General features: G+C 42.7%; 1 protein-coding gene across 2 annotated transcripts in view; it reads left to right on the forward strand.

Annotated features, from left to right (window-relative positions):
- The window catches only part of KATNAL2 (katanin catalytic subunit A1 like 2), a 104,633-nt gene extending 84,777 nt beyond the window's left edge, over positions 1-19,856 (forward strand). For both annotated transcript variants that reach the window (XM_055416820.2, XM_055416826.2), the window contains exons 14-16: positions 17,896-18,058; positions 18,845-18,947; positions 19,458-19,856. In XM_055416820.2, coding sequence (XP_055272795.2) covers positions 17,896-18,058; positions 18,845-18,947; positions 19,458-19,597 — 406 coding nt within the window. In that variant the 3' untranslated portion in view covers positions 19,598-19,856. The remainder of the gene's footprint in view (positions 1-17,895; positions 18,059-18,844; positions 18,948-19,457) is intronic.
- Positions 19,857-20,577: the final 721 nt, after the last annotated feature.

The following is a 20,577-nucleotide window of genomic DNA, read 5'->3' on the forward strand; positions in this document are numbered from 1 at the left end:
GCTTACATATGTATACTTCAGCATACATCTTAAAAAATAAGGGCATTTTCTTACATTATCACAATGTCATTATCAACCCCAACAAAATTAACAATAATTGCTCAATATCATCTAATGCCCAGTTTATATTCAGATTTCCCATACTATTCCCAAAATATCTTTGTACAGTTGGTTTACTGAACTGGTAACCAAACAAAATTTGCATTTTGTAATTGGCTGTTCTCTTAAGTATCTTTTAATCTAGAACAGACTCTTTCTTCCCCTGCCTCTTCCCCACTTGCTATTGACTCGATTGCTAGAAAGGTCCTACAGAGCCTAAACTTTCTGGATGTGGCTCATTGTATCCTCATGATACTGTTTAGCTAGTTCTTCTTACCCTTAAAATTACTCTAGACTAAAGGTTAGATTGATAAGATGTGATTCAGGACCACTGGCATTTTGGGGTGAACATACTTCGTAGGTGATGCTGAGTATATCACATTGCATCGTACGCAGACACATATAATGCCTTGTCGTCCCACCTTGTGGTTATACCAAGGTTGATCCATGGGTTCAGGTGTGTCAGCCAGGTTCCTCCACTGTGTAGTTCCCATGAATGGTTGAAGCATCCATTGATATCTTTGCCTGAATCACTTATTTCACTAGAAGTGTGATTCTGTCCTGGCTTCTGATTGATAGCTGGAATTATTCTCTACGATAGAACTTTCCCCCATCCAGTAGGGTTGTCTGATTACCCTGAAATGTAATTCATCCTAAAAAAGTAGAATTCTTTCTCTGTGATATTTAGAGTCATGTGTTGTGCCCTAGCAACCTCCAGGTAATTAATGAGTCCTTTCTCTGTCTCTCTCTGATATCATGCCTTGTTTGATATAACATCATTTGTCTTTTTTAAGTTTTATTGATATATAACTCACATACCATACGCTTTACCCATTTAATGTGTACAACTCAATGGTTTTAGCTATATTTATATGGTTGTACAACCATCACTGCAATCAATTTTAGAACATTTTTCTTTACCCCAAAAGAAACCCTATACCCATTAGCAATCATCCCCATCTCCCACTCCCAGCACTAAGCAACCACCTAATCTATTTTCTGTTTCTATAGATTTGCCTACTTTTATACCTATTAATATGAGTGGAATTATTATGGTAACTCTGTGTTTAATTGGGCTTCCCGGGTAGCTCACCTGGTAAAGAATCTGCCTTCAATGTGGGAGACCTAGGTTCGATCCCTGGGTTGAGAAGATCCCCTGGAGGAGGGCATGGCAACCCAATCCAGTATTCTAGCCTGGAGAATCCTATAAACAGAGAAGCCTGGTGGGCTCCAGTCCATGGGGTCGCAAAGAGGCTGTGACTAAGTACACACACGCATATTTAATTGAGGAATGACCAATCTGTTTTCAAAAGTGGCTGCACCATTTTACACTCCTACTTGCCATGCACTAAGCTTCCAGTTTCACCACATCCTCATCAACACTTGTTATTATTTGTCATTTTTATTGTAGTCATCCTAGTAGATGAGAAGTGCTGTCTCCTCTCTTTGCTTTGCTTTTCCATGGTGACTGATGATATTTATATTGAGCATCTTTTCATGTACTTATTGGCCAATTGCACATCTTCTTTGGTGAGATGTATTTTTAAATCCTTTGTCCATTTTTAAGTTATTGAGTTATAAGATTTGTTTTGTTGTGTATCAGATATATGATTTATAGATATTTTCTCCATTCTTTGGTCTGTCTTCCCTCCCTCCTTCTATCTCTGAATTTTTTTGTACCTTTCTATCTCTTCATGCCCTTGCCAAACTTCCCATGGCTATCCCAGTTCCTAAGCCCCAAGTCTTTCAGAAAACACTGTGACCGATTTTTTGGCAGTAGTTCTGTCTAATAGAAATACAGACTTAAAAAATGTCTAGTAGACACATTAAAAAATAGCAAAAGAAACATATACAACTTTGTTAACATGTTTTATTTAACCCAGTATATCTAAAATATTATTATTTCCTCATATAATCAATATAAAATTATTGTGATATTTTACTTTTTTTTCACACTAAATCTTTGAAATCCAGTGTACACTTTACACTTATGGCCTGTTCCAGTTTGAACTAGCCACATTTCAAGTGCCCAATAGCCACACGTGGTTGGTAGCTACTGTATTGGACAGTGCAAATCCAGGGGTAATTTGTCAGTCCCATACCTCTGTGGCAGAGATTGATAACTGCCTCCCAATATTTACTTCATCCTTCTAATGTAATAATAGAACCCCAATTTCTGGTTCTGTTTCTTAGTCTTCCCTGCTGTTAGGTGTGGCAGAGCCAAGTTTCTTTATCATTTGCACAAGATGACCCAGGCTCAATTTTAATATTCTGCTACAGACTTGGAATCAACCATTGATTCACAGAGCCCTGGTTCCCTTCACCGAAATGTACTGTTTAAAGATCATGGTCCCACAGTTTTGGGTGTTCCTTGCTACTGGATTATCATTGATTCGTGGCCTTTTGATTGAGTAGAGCTAGGAAATACATATCTAGTGTCAAAAGGGGGCAAATAATGAGCTCGTACTAGTATTTCCCATTCAAATTTAAGATTACAAGGTTTTAGTTAAACTAGTTGATTTTATATTTGTGTCTTTTCTTTGTGAAAATTTTAGTTCTTAACAACGGTATAATTACTATTCACTTTATCCTAATATGTAGATATATTTTATATTTGTGTCTATAACAGAATTTTCAGTAATATTACCAGTACTATCATAAGAGTAGTATCTTTATAAAGGAAATGGTATGGACCTGACATAACTAAGATGAAGAGCTAATTTGAGATTTCTCATCTTCAGCGCCCTTGACATTTGGGGCCAGAGAGCCCTGCTCTGGAGCCTCCTGTGCACTTTGCCACGTGGAGCAGGATGCTTGGTCTCTGCCCACCAGATGGTAGTAGTGTCACCCCCAGTTGTGATAACCAAAATATTTCCACAGACTCTGTCAGGTGTTCCCTGGGAAGCAAAATCATCTCTAGTTGAGACTCACTGGATTAATGGGAGGAGTGGCAGACATTAATTGCATGGAGACAAACTGTCACATCCTCCACAAATAAACTCTCGAGTTTTTGTTTCCAAGAAAACCGTAAAATAACTGAACTTGGTTTACTTACATGAAAGGTGGCATATTATAGAAATTGTCCTGTATTTTGATTTTTGCCATAACAAAATGTTAGAGATCTTTCCAAATAAGTACAGAAAGTTCTCCTTCCCATTGCAGCTGCATGCGTTCCATCTTGTTCATATAATTTATCCCACTCACCTACTGATGGGCCCTTGGCTACTCCTACTCTTTGCTATAAGTGACGTTGCAGTGAGGAACAGTAAGCACATATATCACTTGGTGTGTTTTTCAGTCTATCTTTGGGGAAGGTTCCTGGAAGTAGAATTGCTGGGTCAAAGGGTTAATGTGCATGAAATTGTAGTCGAGATTGCCAAACTTCCCTCCATAGAGGTTGTGCATTTTGTATTCCCACCAGTGTCTTGCTTTCATTACTTAACATTATAGTAAGAACATTTTAAATGTCATTAAATAATCCTTGGAAATTGGATTTTGTAATGACTGCCCAAAATTCCCACATGCGAATATACTATAATTTAGTTAATAATTCCTTTCCTATTGGACATAAATGATGCTCCCAACTTTCTCTATTATAAATAACACTGAAATGAACTTCCTTGGATAAAAATCTTTGACCAACATCTAGTTATTTCTTGAGGAGAGATTTCTTGAAGTAGGATTGCTGTGTCAAAGGGTATAGATTTTTTAAAAGTCCTTGGTTACGTATTGCCCAAGTTCTTAAATTAGGAAATAGGATTTTCATCAGACCACCTTATCTGTCTCCTGAGAAACCTGTGTGTGGGTCAAGAGACAACAGTTAGACAGGATATGGAGCAGCAGACTGATTCAAAATTGGGATATACAGTCAAGGCTGTATATCGTCACCCCACTTATTTAACTTATATGCAGAGTACATCATGTGAAATGCCAGGCTGGATGAAGCACAAACTGGAATCAAGATTGCTGGGAGAAATATCAACAACCGCATATATGCAGATGATACCACTCTACTGGCAGAAAGTGAAGAGGAACTAAACAATCTTGATGAGAGTGAAAGAGAAGAGTGAAAATGCTGGCTTGAAACTCAACATTAGAAAAACTAAAATCACGGCATCTGGTCCCATCACTTCATGGGAAATATATGGGGAAAAAGTGGAAATAGTGACAGATTTTCTTTTCTTGGGCTCCAAAATCACTGTGGATGGTGACTGCGTCCACGAAATTAAAAGACACTTGCTCCTTTGAAGGAAAGCTATGACAAAGCTAGACAGTGTATTAAAAAGCAGAGACATCACTTTGCCAACAAAACTCCATCTAGTCAAAGTTATGGTTTTTCCAGTAGTAACACATGAATGTGAGAATTGGACCATAAAGATGGCTTTCAAACTGTGGTGTTGAAGAAGACTCTTGAGAGTCCCTTGGACTACAAGGAAGTCAAACCAGTCAATCCTAAAGGAGATCAACCCTGAATACTCATTGGAAGGACTGATGCTAAAGCTGAAGCTCCAATACTTTGGCACCTGATGCAAAGAGCCGACTCAGTGGAAAAGACCCTGATGCTAGGAAGGATTGAAGGCAAAGGAGAAGGGCGGGGGGGCAGAGGATGAAATGGTTAGATAGCATTACCGACTTAAGTATATGAATCTGAGCAAACTCTAGGAGACAGTGGAGAACAGGGAAGCCTGGAGTGTTGCAGTCCACTGGATTGCCAAGAGTTGGACATGACTTAGCGACTGAACAACAACAAAAATTTTTATCAAGAATATTGGGACATACCTGTATTTTGGCTTTAGATAAGGGGATAAGCTTATCTAATCAAAGCAGTCTGCCCTTCTTGGGGAAATAACTAAATCATACCAAAGTATGTAAAAACCCAATCATAAAATCCCCAAAGAAATCCTTTCTGGTTGGTTAGTGGTGTTTCCTACCCACAACATCTTCCAGAGCGCTAGGCTATCGTCTGCTGCTTGTTAACTTATCACTTTCCTTAGACAAATCCGTTTCGTCTCGAAGGGCCATCATTCTCTCCCTTCTCACAGTGAGGCGGCATGCAGCATCTTTGTTTAGTCAGTGCTTCTCCTCGAAGGAGCCCCTTCCTTGATCTACAGCGTCACAGAGAAGACAAGAGAGGAATAACAAATGTTGCATCTTTAATATTATCACTTAAAGTAATAGCCATGGAAGAAGTGTTTAACAAACACAATTAGAGCTAATTTGACCCGCCTCAACTATTGAGTATTCAAAAACTCAGGCCTGGGAGTCCAGAGGGAAGCAAAATACTGAACAGGGCTATTAAAGTAAATGCCATCTTTAGATGTCTATTTAACTTGATGGTAGTTGGTATGAAGAAGGTACAAAAATTGTATGTGTGAAGCATGTTGAAACTCATCCTTTCTTTGTTAAACCCTAGTGAACTTTTTGGCCTACTCAGTATTTGCGAAAAGGCTAGACATTTCACTGTCCCTCTTAAAAATCATCCACCTGGTCTGACCACACTCTAGATTTTTTTTTTTTTAATCCTAAAATGTAGAAGAAAGAATAAGATCTGAAAGGTATGGAAGGGTTTGTACACTGGGAATGTGCAAAAATGTACCGATATAAACTGACTTCTTCCCATGTGGGCTCTCTCCTATCTGGCATGAGATCTCCACAGAAGTGTATACATGTGATCAAAGAGGTCAGCAGACATAACTCTGGGCTTTTCCACAATAACTCCATGCATCTGCTGGGCTCCAGGGAGAAACTGTGCTCTCTGGGGTCCTACCTTTCAGCCTCATGTCTTGACTGTCATCACCTTCTAGATCAACATTTCTCCAAGAATGGTTTCCCACAGGGTCAGGTCAGTTCAGTTCAGTCGCTCAGTCATGTCCGACTCTTTGCGACCCCATGAATCACAGCATGCCAGGCCTCCCTGTCCATCACCAACTCCCGGAGTTCATTCAAACTCATGCCCATCAAGTCGGTGATGCCATCCAGCCATCTCATCCTCTATCGTCCCCATCTCCTCCCACCCCCAATCCCTCCCAGCATCAGGGTCTTTTCCAGTGAGTCAACTCTTTGCATGAGGTGTCCAAAGTATTGGAGTTTCAGCTTCAGCATCAGTCCTTCCAATGAATGCCCAGGACTGATCTCCTTTAGGATGGACTGGTTGGATCTCCTTGCAGTTCAAGGGACTCTCAAGAGTCTTCAACACCACAGTTCAATCAGATCCCCCAAAAAGGGATCTCATGGGATCTAATTTAACTCAGAGATACTGAGTTAAACATAGTTCAACTGATTTCCCCATGGCAGGACTTTTCAGTGCCTTCAAGATGCTCTTGTGTGTTCTGACTCTCTAAGAAAAGCTATGAGAAAGCAGTGCATTCCATATATATTTGATCCCAGAATCCTTTACCTTAAAGAGCATCTCATAAGACCAGTGTTCTATTTGAAAACTTTTTGCGAATAGTGGTTTGCATTAAGTCACTCTGATCTGATAATTGCATCTTTCATTGCAATGGTATTCAATCTTGCTTTTAGGCTTTTAAAATATTTTGTTTTTAAAAAAGTGACAACAGGCCCAAAATGAGTCACCTGTTCTAAGCCCATGTCATTAAACCAAGACTCAGTCAGTTCAATTCAGTTGCTAAGTCGTTTCTGATTCTTTGTGACCCCGTCGATTACAGTACACCAGGCCTCCCTGCCCATCACCAACTCCTGGAGCTTGCTCAAACTCATGTCCATTGAGTCAGTGATGCCATCCAACCATGTTGTCCTCTTCTCCTCCCACCTTCAATCTTTTCCAGCATCAGGGTCTTTTCCAATGTCAGTTCTTTGCCTAAGTGGACAAAGTATTGGAGCTTCAGCTTCAGCATCAGTCCTTACAATGAGTATTCAGGACTGATTTCCTTTAGCATGGACTGGTTGGGATCTCCTTGCAGTCCAAGGGACTCACAAGAGTCTTCTCCAGCACCACAGTTCAAAAGCATCAGTTCTTTGGTGCTCAGCCTTCTTTATGGTCCAACTGTCACATCCATACATGACTACTGGAAAAACCATAACTTTGACTAGATGGATCTTTGTTGGCAAAGTAATATCTCTGCTTTTTAATATGCTGTCTAGATTGGTTGTAGCTTCTCTTTCAAGGAACGTCTTCTAATTTCATGGCTGCAGTCACCATCTGCAGTGATTTTTGAGCCCAGGAAAATAAAGTCTCTCACTGTTTCCATTGTTTCCCCATCTATTTGCCATGGAGTATGGAACCAGATGCCATGATCTTCATTTTCTGAATGTTGAGTTTTAAGCCAGCTTTTTCATTCTTCTCTTTCACTTTCATTAAGAGGCTCTTTAGTTACTCTTTACTTTCTGCCGTAAGGGTGATGTCATCTGCATATCTGAGGTTATTTTTATTTCTCCTGGCAATCTTAATTCCAGCTTGTGCTCCATCCAGCCTGGCATTTTGCATGATGTACTCTGCATATAAGTTAAATAAGCAGCATGACAATATACAGCCTAAACGTACTCCTTTCCCAATTTGGAACCAGTCCGTTGTTTCATGTCTGGTTCTAACTGTTGCTTCTTGACCTGCATACAGATTTCTCAGGAGGCAGGTCAGGTGGTCTGGTATTCCCATCTCTTGAAGAATTTTCCACAGTTTGTTCATATGTAGCCTAACTTCAACCTTTTCTAGGAATGGAATCTTAACCAGTCAGTCTGGGATTGCCTGGTCAGTACTGGTGAGGTAATCCACCAGCTGGACTCTGCTGTCCCCACGGGAGGGTGACCTTCCCTAAAACAGTCCACTCTCTGCTCTTCGCTTTCCTGTTGTATCCCTCGCTTATGAAAGTCTTCCATTTTTACAGCTCTTCAGCGTTCCTTTCTATTTGCTATGTGAGATGCTCGTGGATCCCTGAGTCACTGAACAAGAAAAGTCAGATCTTTAAGTTTACTCATTTGAATTTTGTTTTTTAACAGTAGTATGTCCATGTCTGCTGGTGGTCAAATTGTTTTGCTTGAAGTTGCTTCTCTCTGTACAAAGCTTCACTAACCCATGCAATCCTGTCGAGTTTTTAATTCTCTGCATGTGGCTGTTGGGTGATTCTGACACAACCAGGAAGGAAGCGCGAGGAGCAGGATTTGGTGGGTGCAGCGGGGCAGACACAGGACTGACCCGGCAGGAGGTTACTACGAGTACCCTTGGTCTTGCCCCGTCCACACCTTCTCAGTCTGTTTGGTTTCCTCAGACATAAATTGATTTCAGCCTGGCCTCCTGTGGCATTACTTTTTCTTCTTAGGGTGCAGGTTGACATGTGAACTATAATTCTAAGACCAAACTTTTAAAAATATAAAATTAACGTAACCATTTTACAGAAAATTTGAGAGCTAGAATAAAATCACTCATAATTTCAGCACTGTGATTTTAAGTATTATCATCTTTGTATACATCCTAATGATGGAAGTATTTCAGTTGTTTGTTATCATTTGTTGCCTGTGTATCCTTCTGTGGTAATTTTTTTCCCTGAGAGGGAAGTTGTTTTTATAATTTTAGCTATTTATAAAAAGACGCATGTTCTCCATAAAAATCATATTTTATATGCTTTGGTATTGCTTGAAAGTGAAGAGTCCCTTATAATTGTACGCACAGACACCATCACCCCCAGAAACAAAAACATTACATATTATTTTGTTTTACAGCCTGTTTTTTTTTTTTCTTTCATTTAATACATTGTGGACAACTTTGAAAATTCTACCTATTTCAGTACAGAATCCCACTGTGTGAGTGAGCTGTAATTTGTTTTTTAAATTAATTTCTGAATTTTTTAATTGGAGAATAATTGCTTTACGATGTTGTGTTAGCCTCTGTTGTACAACAGCATGAGTCAGCTATAGGTATGCATGCATCCTGTCCCTCTTGGGCCTCCCTCCTACCCTCATCCTACCCCTTAGGTTGTCACAGAGCACCGAGCTGAGCTCCCTGTGCTGTAGCAGCTTCCCACCAGCAATTTATCTTACACGTTTCTTCTTGAGGGCTTTAATACAGCACCAACCCATTGGACCAAGCTCCTTCTACCATGGCTCCCAGCACAGACACTCGAGGTGGGGGGCAGTTTTCCCTTTGGTGTTTGGCTGAAGCAGCGGAGGTAAAAATCAAAATGGCTTTGTGTCCTGATGGACCTCACTTGGCCAGTCCTTTGTTCGAGAGGAGATTTTCTTGGGGCTTTTGTCTGTGCCTGTCAGCAGTTTGTCAGCAGCTTTCTCCAGGGCCCCATGTGGGCGGTCTGTGGGGGGCAAGAAGGGAACCCCAAGAACACTGCCCTCTCGTTGTGCGTGCCCCTCCGCGCCCCTCAGCCTCCTTCCCAGTGTCTTCCTAGGTTTAGATGCTGCAGGGATTCTGGTTGCAGAGCGTGGACTAGAGAGGGACAGTCTTCTCTATCTCGACCAGAAGCAAAGTCTCTCATAGTTTTGATCCCCTCTTTTATCTCTGTATGCATCTTAAATGCAGTTCTTTTATAGTCTGTGTCAGTGAAGTCCAGTTCTGTTTCTTCTGCAGACTCTCATTCATGGTGCTTCTTTGTGTTTCATAATTTTGGATGGTGAGCTTCCATTTAGTGAGGGGAATCTTGTATGCATGCCCCCACAGAAAATTTATGTCTGACTAGGTCAGGCTGTGGGCCGCTGTAAGCTGATTTCTCAGCATAGGGTTTCTTCAACCATGCCTGTGAGGGTGAGTAGTGAAGGTTTTCAGTGAGGATTCCCCCTCCCCACAAAGTACAAGATAGACAAATTCCCTTCGTTCCTTCCACTTCCAGTGAGGAGATTTTTCTAACCCACCCTGTGATAAAGGATGTGCCATCTAGTTTTTGTTTGTTTATTTGTTTAATGTGATGGACTTTGTTTCTACCTACCATCTAGAATGGGTCCAAGGCCTCCACATGTGGACTTTAAAATCCAAACTTTTTTGGTAACTAAGAGGCAAACAGTCCTGAATCAACCACAACTTCATTTTCACTTGTTCAGCCTTGAGTTTTGGCTTCCTCTTCATTTTTAGGGCTTGAGAATTTTGGTGCCATTTCCTTGTGGACTCTTTTGTTGTATATTCCAAAAAAATATGTCCTAGCAAGTTTTTTTGGAGAAGGAAATGGCAACCCACTCCAGTGTTCTTGCCTGGAGAATCCCAGGGACAGGGGAGCCTGGTGGGCTGCTGTCTCTGGGGTCACACAGAGTCGGACACGACTGAAGTGACTTAGCAGCAGCAGCAGCAAGTTTTTTAAGGGACTTTGTATCAAGAGATGTCTGAATGTCTAGCTCATCATCTTGGTGGAAAAAGAAGTTTCCCATTTCTTTTCTCAATTATTGGTCATTTATTTTCTGGCAAGAGTAACGGGAATATATTTCCTTTGTCGGGGTTGTAGTAATTTGAAGTAGTTACGATCCTTTATTATAAATGAGTGATGCCCTTAACCCCAACATCAGTAGGGCGTGGACTGAACTGATGGCTCTCCTGCTGGATCCCCTTGTCTAATGCTTGTGAGCTTATCCTCAGAATAAGTACAGTCTCTGGAGATGAGAGACCCCATATGGAGATTCCATCTTTCACCTTATCTTCAAAAGCATTGCCCAGCCAAGTGAGTTGAATGAATCATTCCCTACAATCATCATTTCCATTATTTTTTTTACTAAAGATAAAAACAAAATGTTTTATTCCTATGTTGGTTTTCTCTGTTAATTCTAGCTAATGATGATTATAAAGTGCTTGTTTTCAACAAAGCAGATTTACCTTCATAAATAAAGACTGGGCTCTAAGGAAGCCTATCATTTTACTTGAAGCCAGTAGTCTTGAACTGAAAGATTCTTTACTTAGCCAAAGTAGTATCTATTGAATACCTATTGTGAGTATTCTGTGTGATGGAAGGAGGAACCCAAGATATATGGTCCAGAGGCTGGCTATCTGATGTGACAGTGGATAAGATATAAACATAAATAACTAGGAAGTAAGGCTATAGCCAGCCACATGGCTGGTACAGACAATACACAGGATAAAATTATATAAGGAAGAGGCCATTTCTGATGAAAGATACTTAAAATGGGGTAGAGGGCACTTGAACTGGGCCTATAAAATGTACCTGGCTCTTGGTAGACAAAATGAAAGTTCCCAGTAAAGAAAATGGCCTGAATAGACCCTCCACTAGAATGGCAAAGGGTAAATTCAGACAAAAGCAGATAAAGGAGTTTGGTCCAAGTGGGAAGTGTAGGTAGGAGGAGTCAGCTCCGGCAGACCTTAGTGCAGTGGATGAAGTAGCTTTTGAAGCTTTGCTTGTTGGTTGTCATCTGCCAAAGCCCACGACAGTTCTGAATCTTCTCTTCAAGGATTGCCACGATCTCTTTCTTCACGTTGGTTATGGACATTCTGCAAAGACTCTGCCTAACAATCTGAAGGTTGCTTTCCTCTTGCCACACTGAGGTGGCTTGAAATTAACGTTTTCATGATGGAATGAGCAAACTAGAATTGTGTTTAATTTCCAAGTTCTGTTAACTTTGGAATGATCATTTTCCCAGGAACAACACTGTTTAACAGGAGACACAGACCAAGGGCTGAGGAAAGGCCCTGACAGTTTGGCACAGGAACCCAGGAGCTCAGGTGCGAGGTCTCGTGGCCCATGTCAGCTGTCTAGGTGGCCAGTGGGCACTGCCACCTTGTCTCTTGCAGTGGGCACCGGTCCAGTGGTCAGGCTGTGAGACCCGCGAGCCTTCACTGAGTCCCAATCTCTCTTGCTGGTTGCTTTTGACCTTCGAGGTGATGAAACTATGAAATGACCAAGATAAAGGAGATGAGAAAACAGAGTAATTTAGGTTTAAAAATCAAAGTGTAGAAGCTAAAGGGAGTGTTTTCTGGTTGCCGCAGGTTAAATTTTTTCACATGAATATATTGGCAGAAAGAATGATTCCTGGGTACATTCCATTTGTCCTTTGTTTCCTCCCTTGTATGATTATATTATTATTGATGTCATTAAAAGTGCATTCATCAGGCCCGGCTGTCAGTGACTTGCACTTATTTTGTGCCCACAAGCAGTTTTGAGGTAGATCTCTTGCTTTAGGGCATTAGCTGATCAATAACACCATCTGTCGTGAGGGATTGTTTTTCCCACCTCCCTCTGCTGCCTCCATTTTCCCAGGGCATTCGGGGATCTGGTCTTCTTCTCACTAAGAAGTCCCTCCTGCTGGGATGGAGAGACCAGAGGTGCCCCCACCAAAGAGCCATCCTTCCGCAGCCCCTGCCCTTTCTGGAGGGACAGCTGGTCCAAGGGGAGGCCTTGGGGGAAATATGGCGACTGCCCACCACCCCAGCACTGCTGTTTCTCCAGCTTATTCTGTCTTCCTTCTTGGTTTTCAGGGGCTCAGGTCTTGTTTTATCTTTGAAGTTTATGGGGCCCAACATTCCTTCGGTCCAAAGCCCAGGCCTCCCTGTTATTATAGCCTATTATTTACATAGAAAGTGAAAGTGGCTCAGTTGTGTCCAACTCTTTCCAACTCCATGGACTGGAATTCTCCAGGCCAGAATATGGAGTGGGTAGCTTTTCCCTTCTCCAGGGGATCTTCCCAACCCAGGGATCGAACCCAGGTCTCCCGCATTGCAGGCGGATTCTTTACCAGATGAGCCACAAGGGAAGCCCATGTACATAGAAGTAGGGAGTTTATCACATTCATTTCTGTGTACTGGAGACTCAGCAGTTGACAATACACTTGACAGGAGGGGAACATTGCTGGACTGAATTCCTAAATGCAAGTCTAATGCTTTCTCTTCTCTGTTAGAAGATCCCCCCCACCCCCACCCCCTCCTGCCGCCAGTCCAGGCCCAGCTCTCTGTTAACTGTCCAAAACGACTCTGGATTCACTCAGACTTACCAAAGGTGTTCAGCCCATTTCGTCTTCTTGGAGGCACGCCTTCCAGAGCCTTCTTACAGCTCCAAACTGAGTGGCTGTCCTCTGCACCCCGGGCCCCCATGTCATGTCTCTGTCAGACCCTCTGTTTCTTGGAGCCCGTGTGGCCCTTTGCTTCGGCTCCTCCTTGGGTCCTCTAGTACTATCTTGATTAAGGGTACATGGGAGGGAGGTGATATTTTTTTAGGCTCTGCATATTGGTTTGATCAAGATACTGATTGCTACATTGGAAATTATTTCCCTCAGCATTTTGAAGACACCACCCTATTTTTTTATCTTATATTGTTGATGAGAAGTCTTATTCTCCATCCATTGGATGCAACCCGTTTTTCGTCTCTGGAAATTTTTATGATCCTCTCTTGGTTCTCAGGGTTCTGAGATCTCACGTTAATGTGACTTGGGGTCTCTCTGCTGCTCCTGCGCTGGTGTCAGTCCAGTGACCGAGGCACAGGCTGCGGAGCCTCCCTGTTTGGGTTCGAGTCCAGGGCTTTCACTCACTCGCTTTGACCTCAGGCAGGCTACTCTTCTCTGTGCCTATGTCCTCATCTTTAATGGAGATGGTAGTACCTACCTCATAGGGTGGTTCTGAGAATTAAATTAATATCTGAAAAGCACTTGAAACAGTACCTGCCACTTGGTGAGTGCTGTTTAAGCATTAGTTTTTTATTATTATTTCAAATGTAAAAATTAATCTCCTAGAGGACATCCCTTGTAAAGAATCCACCTGCAATGCCTGAGACCTGCTTTCGATCCCTGGGTTGGGAAAATCCCCTGGAGGAGGGAAAGGCTACCCACTCCAGTATTCTGGAGAATTCCATGGATTATATAGACCATGGGGTTGCAAAAAGTCAGACACGACTGAGCGACTTTCACTCTCTCACTCAGAGGCCTGCAAAGTTCCCTTGACCCTGTGTCTGGAATATAAACGTTGGCCCTGAGAGGGGGCATGGTTGTGCAAGTGGCTGAGTGTCTGATGAGATAAATTTCAACAGGGTGAAGTTGATAAAGCAAATGTGAAAAAGAAATAGGTAATTGTTATTGCTAGGAAAGCACCCTGGATGGGATTCTTAGCTCAGAGGAGTAACAGGTAAAGAAAAAACATAATCTTTTAAGAAATCTGGTCATCCCAATTTAGATTCAGATATATTTCCTTTTCAACTTAAAAGGAAATATCATGACATAGATTCAGAATGAGAGTAAGAAAAATGGGAAGATGTTTTGCAAAGTCTTGGTATCTTTAGGGCAGAAAATTTGGGGACCATGTATTCACTGTTACTGTTTAGTAGTGGCTCAGCCAAACCAACACGCAGGCGTGTCCTAATTTCTTACACTGGAATATCAAACAGAGATTGCCTTCCCATCTAGGAGACTGAAATTTTAACATACAAAGAGTTCATAAACTTACACTCAGAATATGTTTTTAATAGGTACTCAAGGTAACCAGAGCCGCAGTCAATGAGGGAAAGTTCCACTTTACATAATAATTCCAAATAATATATTTGGAATGGAAAAGATTTTTTAAATTGCCATTTTGCATTGCTCTCATGAAACCATTTATTCAAAGATCATCAACAGGTGCTAAAACCACTAATTGAAATGGCACGGGGAAAGGGGTATTCACATGATGCCAAAGTAGCCTACACAGAATACTTACTCCTTGCAAGGGATCGTATCCAGTGCAGAGAGCCGTAGTCAGCAGATCATCTCAGTAATTAAACATCACATCATTAAAAGTGAGATATACCAACATGTGGATTCCAATGTAATTAATACGAAAACGTATCATCTGTGAAATATACTTGACAGAACTGATTATCCGAGTCTGATTAAGTTTTGAGATCTCATTTCCATATTGGAGGACAGGGGATAGAGGAACCAGATACTTGATACCATGAGGAAAACAGGCGAATCCAGAATGTAGGGCATTGTACAACTATCCTTATCTTTTCAAAAAGAGGCCAAAGCAAGGAGACTGCTTTAGATTACAGGGGATCTAAGAGATATAATCATACATGGTTCAGTTCAGTTCAGTTCAGTCGCTCAGTCGTGTCCGACTCTCTGCGACCCCATGAATCACAGCACGCCAGGCCTCCCTGTCCATCACCAACTGCCGGAGTTCACTCAAACTCATGTCCACAGAGTCGGTGATGCCATCCAGCCATCTCATTCTCGGTCGTCCCCTTCTCCTCCCGCCCCCAACCTTTCCCAGCATCAGAGTTTTTTCCTGTGAGTCAACTCGTCGCATGAGGTGGCCAAAGTATTGCAGTTTCAGCTTTAGCATCAGTCCTTCCAATGAACACCCAGGATCGATCTCCCTTATAATGGACTGGTTGGATCTCCTTGCAGACTCTCAAGAGTCTTCTCCAACACCACAGTTCAAAAGCATCAATTCTTCAGCGATCAGCTTTCTTCACAGTCCAACTCTCACATCCATACATGACCACAGGAAAAACCTGAGCCTTGACTAGATGGACCTTTGTTGGCAAAGTAATGTCTCTGCTTTTCATACGTGGTACATAATCTTTAATTGAATTTTGGTTGAAAAAAACTATAAAAGATATTTGGGGGATGATTGGAGAGATTTTAAGTTTGAATTTGGCAATAAGGAGTTCATGATCTGAGCCACAGTCAGCTCCTGGTCTTGTTTTTGCTAACTGTATAGAGCTTCTCCATCTTTGGCTGCAAAGAATATAATCAGTCTGATTTCGGTGTTGACCATCTGGTGATGTCCATGTGTAGAGTCTTCTCTTGTATTGTTGGAAGAGGGTGTTTGCTATGACCAGTGCGTTCTCTTGACAAAACTCTATTAGCCTTTGCCCTGCTTCACTCCGTGCTCCAAGACCAAATTTGCCTGTTACTCCAGGTGTTTCTTGACTTCCTACTTTTGCATTCCAGTCCCCTATAAGGAAAAGGACACCTTTTTTGGGTGTTAGTTCTAAAAGGTCTTTAGGTCTTCATAGAACTGTTCAACTTTGGCTTCTTCAGCATTACTGTTTGGGGCATAGGCTTGGATTACTGTAATATTGAATGGTTTGCCTTGGAAACGAACAGAAATCATTCTGTCGTTTTTAAGATTGCATCCAAGTACTGCATTTCGGACTTTTTTGTTGACAATGATGGCTACTCCATTTCTTCTAAGGGATTCCTGCCCACAGTAGTAGATATAATGGTCATCTGAGTTAAATTCACCCATTCCAGTCCATTTTAGTTCACTGATTCCTAGAATGTCTACGTTCACTCTTGCCATCTCCTGTTTGACCACTTCCAATTTGCCTTCCATTCAGAAAACAAAGATCATGGCATCTGGTCCCATCATTTCATGGGAAATAGATGGGGAAACAGTGGAAACAGTGTCAGACTTTATTTTTTGGGGCTCCAAAATCACTGCAGATGCTGATTGCAGCCATGAAATTAAAAGATGCTTACTCCTTGGAAGGAAAGTTATGACCAACCTAGATAGTATATTAAAAAGCAGAGACATTACTTTGCCAACAAAGGTCCGTCTAGTCAAGGCTATGGTTTTTCCAGTGGTCATGCAGGCATGTGAGAATTGGACTGTGAAGAAAGCTGATCGCCGAAGAATTGATGCTTTTGAACTGTGGTGTTGGAGAAGACTCTTGAGAGTCCCTTGTACTGCAAGGAGATCCAACCAGTCCATTCTAAAGGAGATTAGTCCTAGGTGTTCATTGGAAGGACTGATGCTACAGCTGAAACTCCAGTACTTTGGCCACCTCATGCAAAGGGTTGACTCACTGGAAAAGACTCTGATGCTGGGAGGGATTGGGGGCAGGAGAAGGGGATGACAGAGAATGAGATGGCTGGATGGCTCGATGGAGGTGGGTTTGAGTGAACTCTGGGAGTTGGTGATGGACAGGGAGTCCTGGCGTGCTGTGATTCATGGGGTTGCAAAGAGTCGGACGAGACTGAGTGACTGAACTGAACTGAACTGGAGAGACTTTAATATGTAATAACCATTAGATATGTTATGTAATGATTCTGTTAGTGTCATAATGATATTGTAGTTATATAAAAAGTCCTTTCATGGGAAAATACACAGTGAAGCATTTGGGGGTGGAATTTCATGATGGAATTTACATTGAAATAGTCTAACAAGAATAGATACATAGATATGAAGCAGATTGGCAAAATGTTAACTGTTAAGATGGTAGGTATGTGGATATTTGTTGTTTTATTCTATTTTTCTACTTGCTTGAAATTTTTACCGATATATTAAGAAATGTAAGGAAATGGCCCTCAGATGCAAAATTGCACAAACCTTGCCTGATAGCGTTTTGAGAGGAGCAAGGGTCAGTGTTTTAAAGGGCCACATTTGCACTGGGCACCCAGGAAGGAGCATTCACCTTCACTCACAATGGAGTGAGATTGTTATTCGCTCCAGAATGTATGTGAGTTTTGGAAGAATTAGTGTCTTTCCCAGTGTGCCCATATGATTGTCAGGAATAATGTACTCACTGGCAAGATCAGATTGAATAAATGATGTTACAGCTGCAATGGGATTGCTCACATATTTGGTTGTTGTTAGCTGGATTTATTTCCCTTCAAATTAAGCCACTTAAAATGACCTCCTTCACATGAGTTCTTTGGGGGATTTTTTTCCCTTTCTTTCTCTTTTTCTCTTATTCTCCTTCCTTCCTCCTTTCCTCTCTCCCTCCCTTTCTCTCTCTCCTTTTTTTTCTTAACTGTTTCTTTCTCCGAAACAACACGAAGTGGTGGTGCCATCCACTCAAGCACGGACGTAGTGTCACAGGGAAGATGCAGGATTGTCACCTGCTAATTTGTTCTTCAGATATAGTTGTCGCTCATGAAGCGAGTTTACTGCCTCAAACTAGTTGCTCTGTTTTGGATGTGATTCAGGGAGCTGGACTGTGCCATGTTGCGCCGCCTGGAGAAGAGGATTCTGGTGGACCTGCCGAGCCAGGAGGCCCGGGAGGCCATGATCCACCACTGGCTGCCCCCCGTGAGCAGGAGCAGCGCCCTTGAGCTGCGCGCGGACCTGGAGTACAGCCTGCTGAGCCGGGTGAGCCGCCTGGGGAGGCGACCCTGAGACCCTCTTCTCGGCAGGGTCATCTCATGAGCTGTTCAGAGGTTGGAGTCTCCTAGAAAAGATCCAAGCTACCCCCAACAACCCGACAGTCCTCTCCTTCATGAAAGAGTGAGCTTTTTGTCCCTTGCAAGCATTCCAGCAGAAAGGGATGTTTTGAAGTGGAAATAGCATAGGGCTTAGACTCAGAGGGCCTCCGGTCAGATCCTGGCCCTGTCGCTTATTTTAGCTGTGTGCCCTCGGGGACATCATGTCCTCTCTGAGCCTCAGGTTCATCTGTAAAATGGGTCACAGGCCACGGAGGGTTACTGTGATGATTAAATGCACATTTTCACAAACAGCAACGCTTTAGGTCACCTGTCTTTTACCCCCATGGCCACTGGTGTCACTGCTTTCTCGAAAGAACACTTGAACGTGGTGTTCTCTGAGGTTCCTTAGAGACAGGTTATAATCTTATTTACAAGAATAAAAATGTCCACCAAATTTGATCATCCTGGGATCTGGGCACAAAGACCCCTTAGGCTGACTTGGGCGGGCCAGTCCTCACCACCTTTGTTTGGATGGTATTAGGAGGCCGTTCGTTGCCCAGCTTCTTAGGTTATCCAGATATGTTATCAGCCTCCCTCCCCCCAAACACTGTTTATCCAGGAATCTTTGTATATAGTGTCCAAACGGGCTCTGACACCTGGTCCTGCCTGTGAGGATGTAACCACCGCCCGCATCCTGCCTGCTGCCTAACGGCTCGGTCTGCGGGTGTTTTAGGAGACCGAAGGCTACTCTGGCTCGGACATTAAGCTAGTCTGCAGGGAAGCAGCTATGCGGCCTGTGAGGAAGATCTTCAACGCCCTTGAAAATCACCAGTCAGGTACGGTGGGGATGACAGCCAAGGGGCTCTGGGAGAGAAAATCGTTTAAAATTTTAGCTTTCGCCAGCAGGTGGCGCCTCGCCCCTGTTCCTCGTGGCTCCCTACATTGGCATTCGTTCTTTGGTGGAAATCTTCCTTCTGTACCCAACTCCTTTCTCCTCTTCTGTTGTGTTTTGGATCAACTTTGCCCCCAGGTGATAAACTCCTTAGGGCTCGGTCTTTTATTTCTCTGGTACACTATGTGGGGCTGGATCCATTTGCGGCACTATATAAATATTAAATAATACTTTGTAACGATACATTTAAGTCAGATTTTGTGTACGGGCTTCAGGGGCTCAGTTGCACATTAAAGACGTTTTCCCCCAACCTTGTTTAGCCTTGCCTGTTGCTGCATTAACCATTAAGAATGCTGCATTATGCATTGTCTTGAAAGAAGGTCTATTATCGTTTCAAGAGCATTGATCACCATTAGGTCGATTGTTGAGGCTTTACTCTTGTGTTTCCATCTAGAGAGCAGCAATTTACCTGGGATCCAGCTGGATACAGTGACCACTGCCGACTTTTTGGATGTGCTCGCGCATACCAAGCCTTCAGCAAAAAGTCTGACTCAGAGATACGCAGCCTGGCAAAGTGAGTTCGAGTCTGTGTGAGGTCACATTTACCCTGACTTGGCCGCAAAGAAAACCACAGAGGCCTCCTCATTGATTAGTGTAAGTTTACAGGAAGAACAGAAAACTGGAATAGAAAACAGAAAATTACCTTGGATTGGATTGGATTAATTTGGACAACTGTACTACTTTGGAAATAGATATTTTCATGGTCATTGTCAGCAAAATACTGAAGATTCTAATTAAGGTATGTGTGCTAGGAGGTCATGCAGGGGAGACTTTTCTCACAGTGAGACCCCATAAAATTTCAATGAGTAATTTCTTGTAGTGTTCTTCCTTTGTGAACTGGCATTTTTATTTTGAAAAACGTGTGGTTGGGAAAGTTGTGTTGGGATGCACAGGGTGGTTCTGAGTTGGGGAGCCAATCAGAAGCAAAGCTTGACAGACCATCTGACCAGCGGACAGTTCAAGGGCGGATAAGGGTGAGAGCATGGAAGGAAGCAGACTTTGCTTCCTTCTTCTGACAATATTCTGAACCTCATCAGCTCTCCCTGATTCTGACTCCAGCTGTTCTATCAGCAGAGCCAACTCCTAACAGACTAGCCCCACTCAGGAATGTCACTGGTCCATCTCTGAGTGAAAGTCACTCAGTCGTGTCTGACTCTGCGGAGTGGGTTGCCGTTCCCTTCTCCAGGGGATCTTCCCAACCCAGGGATCAAACCCAGGTCTCCCGCATTGCAGGCAGATTCTTTACCATCTGAGCCACCAGGGAAGCCCATCTGTGGAGATGAGCTAATAGCAGTGGGGACAAGCAGCCACTTTCCCCACCCACCAGTTGCAGTGTTTTGAGTTCTGATCCCTGTTAACATCTTCACATCTCACACCCTGTGTGTTCAGCCCTTCTCTTTCCATTGCCACAACTCCTCGTTGGATCCAAAGCTTAGGATGGGATACCTGAGCTTCTAGAACAGTCCTCCCTGCTCTTAGGCTCCTCCTTAATCTCCTTATGGGGTTGGAAACAG

The sequence above is a fragment of the Moschus berezovskii genome, chromosome 28, assembly GCF_049115385.1.
Source record: "Moschus berezovskii isolate FMDL1 chromosome 28, NW_MosBer_1.0, whole genome shotgun sequence".
Taxonomy (NCBI): Eukaryota; Metazoa; Chordata; class Mammalia; order Artiodactyla; family Moschidae; genus Moschus; species Moschus berezovskii.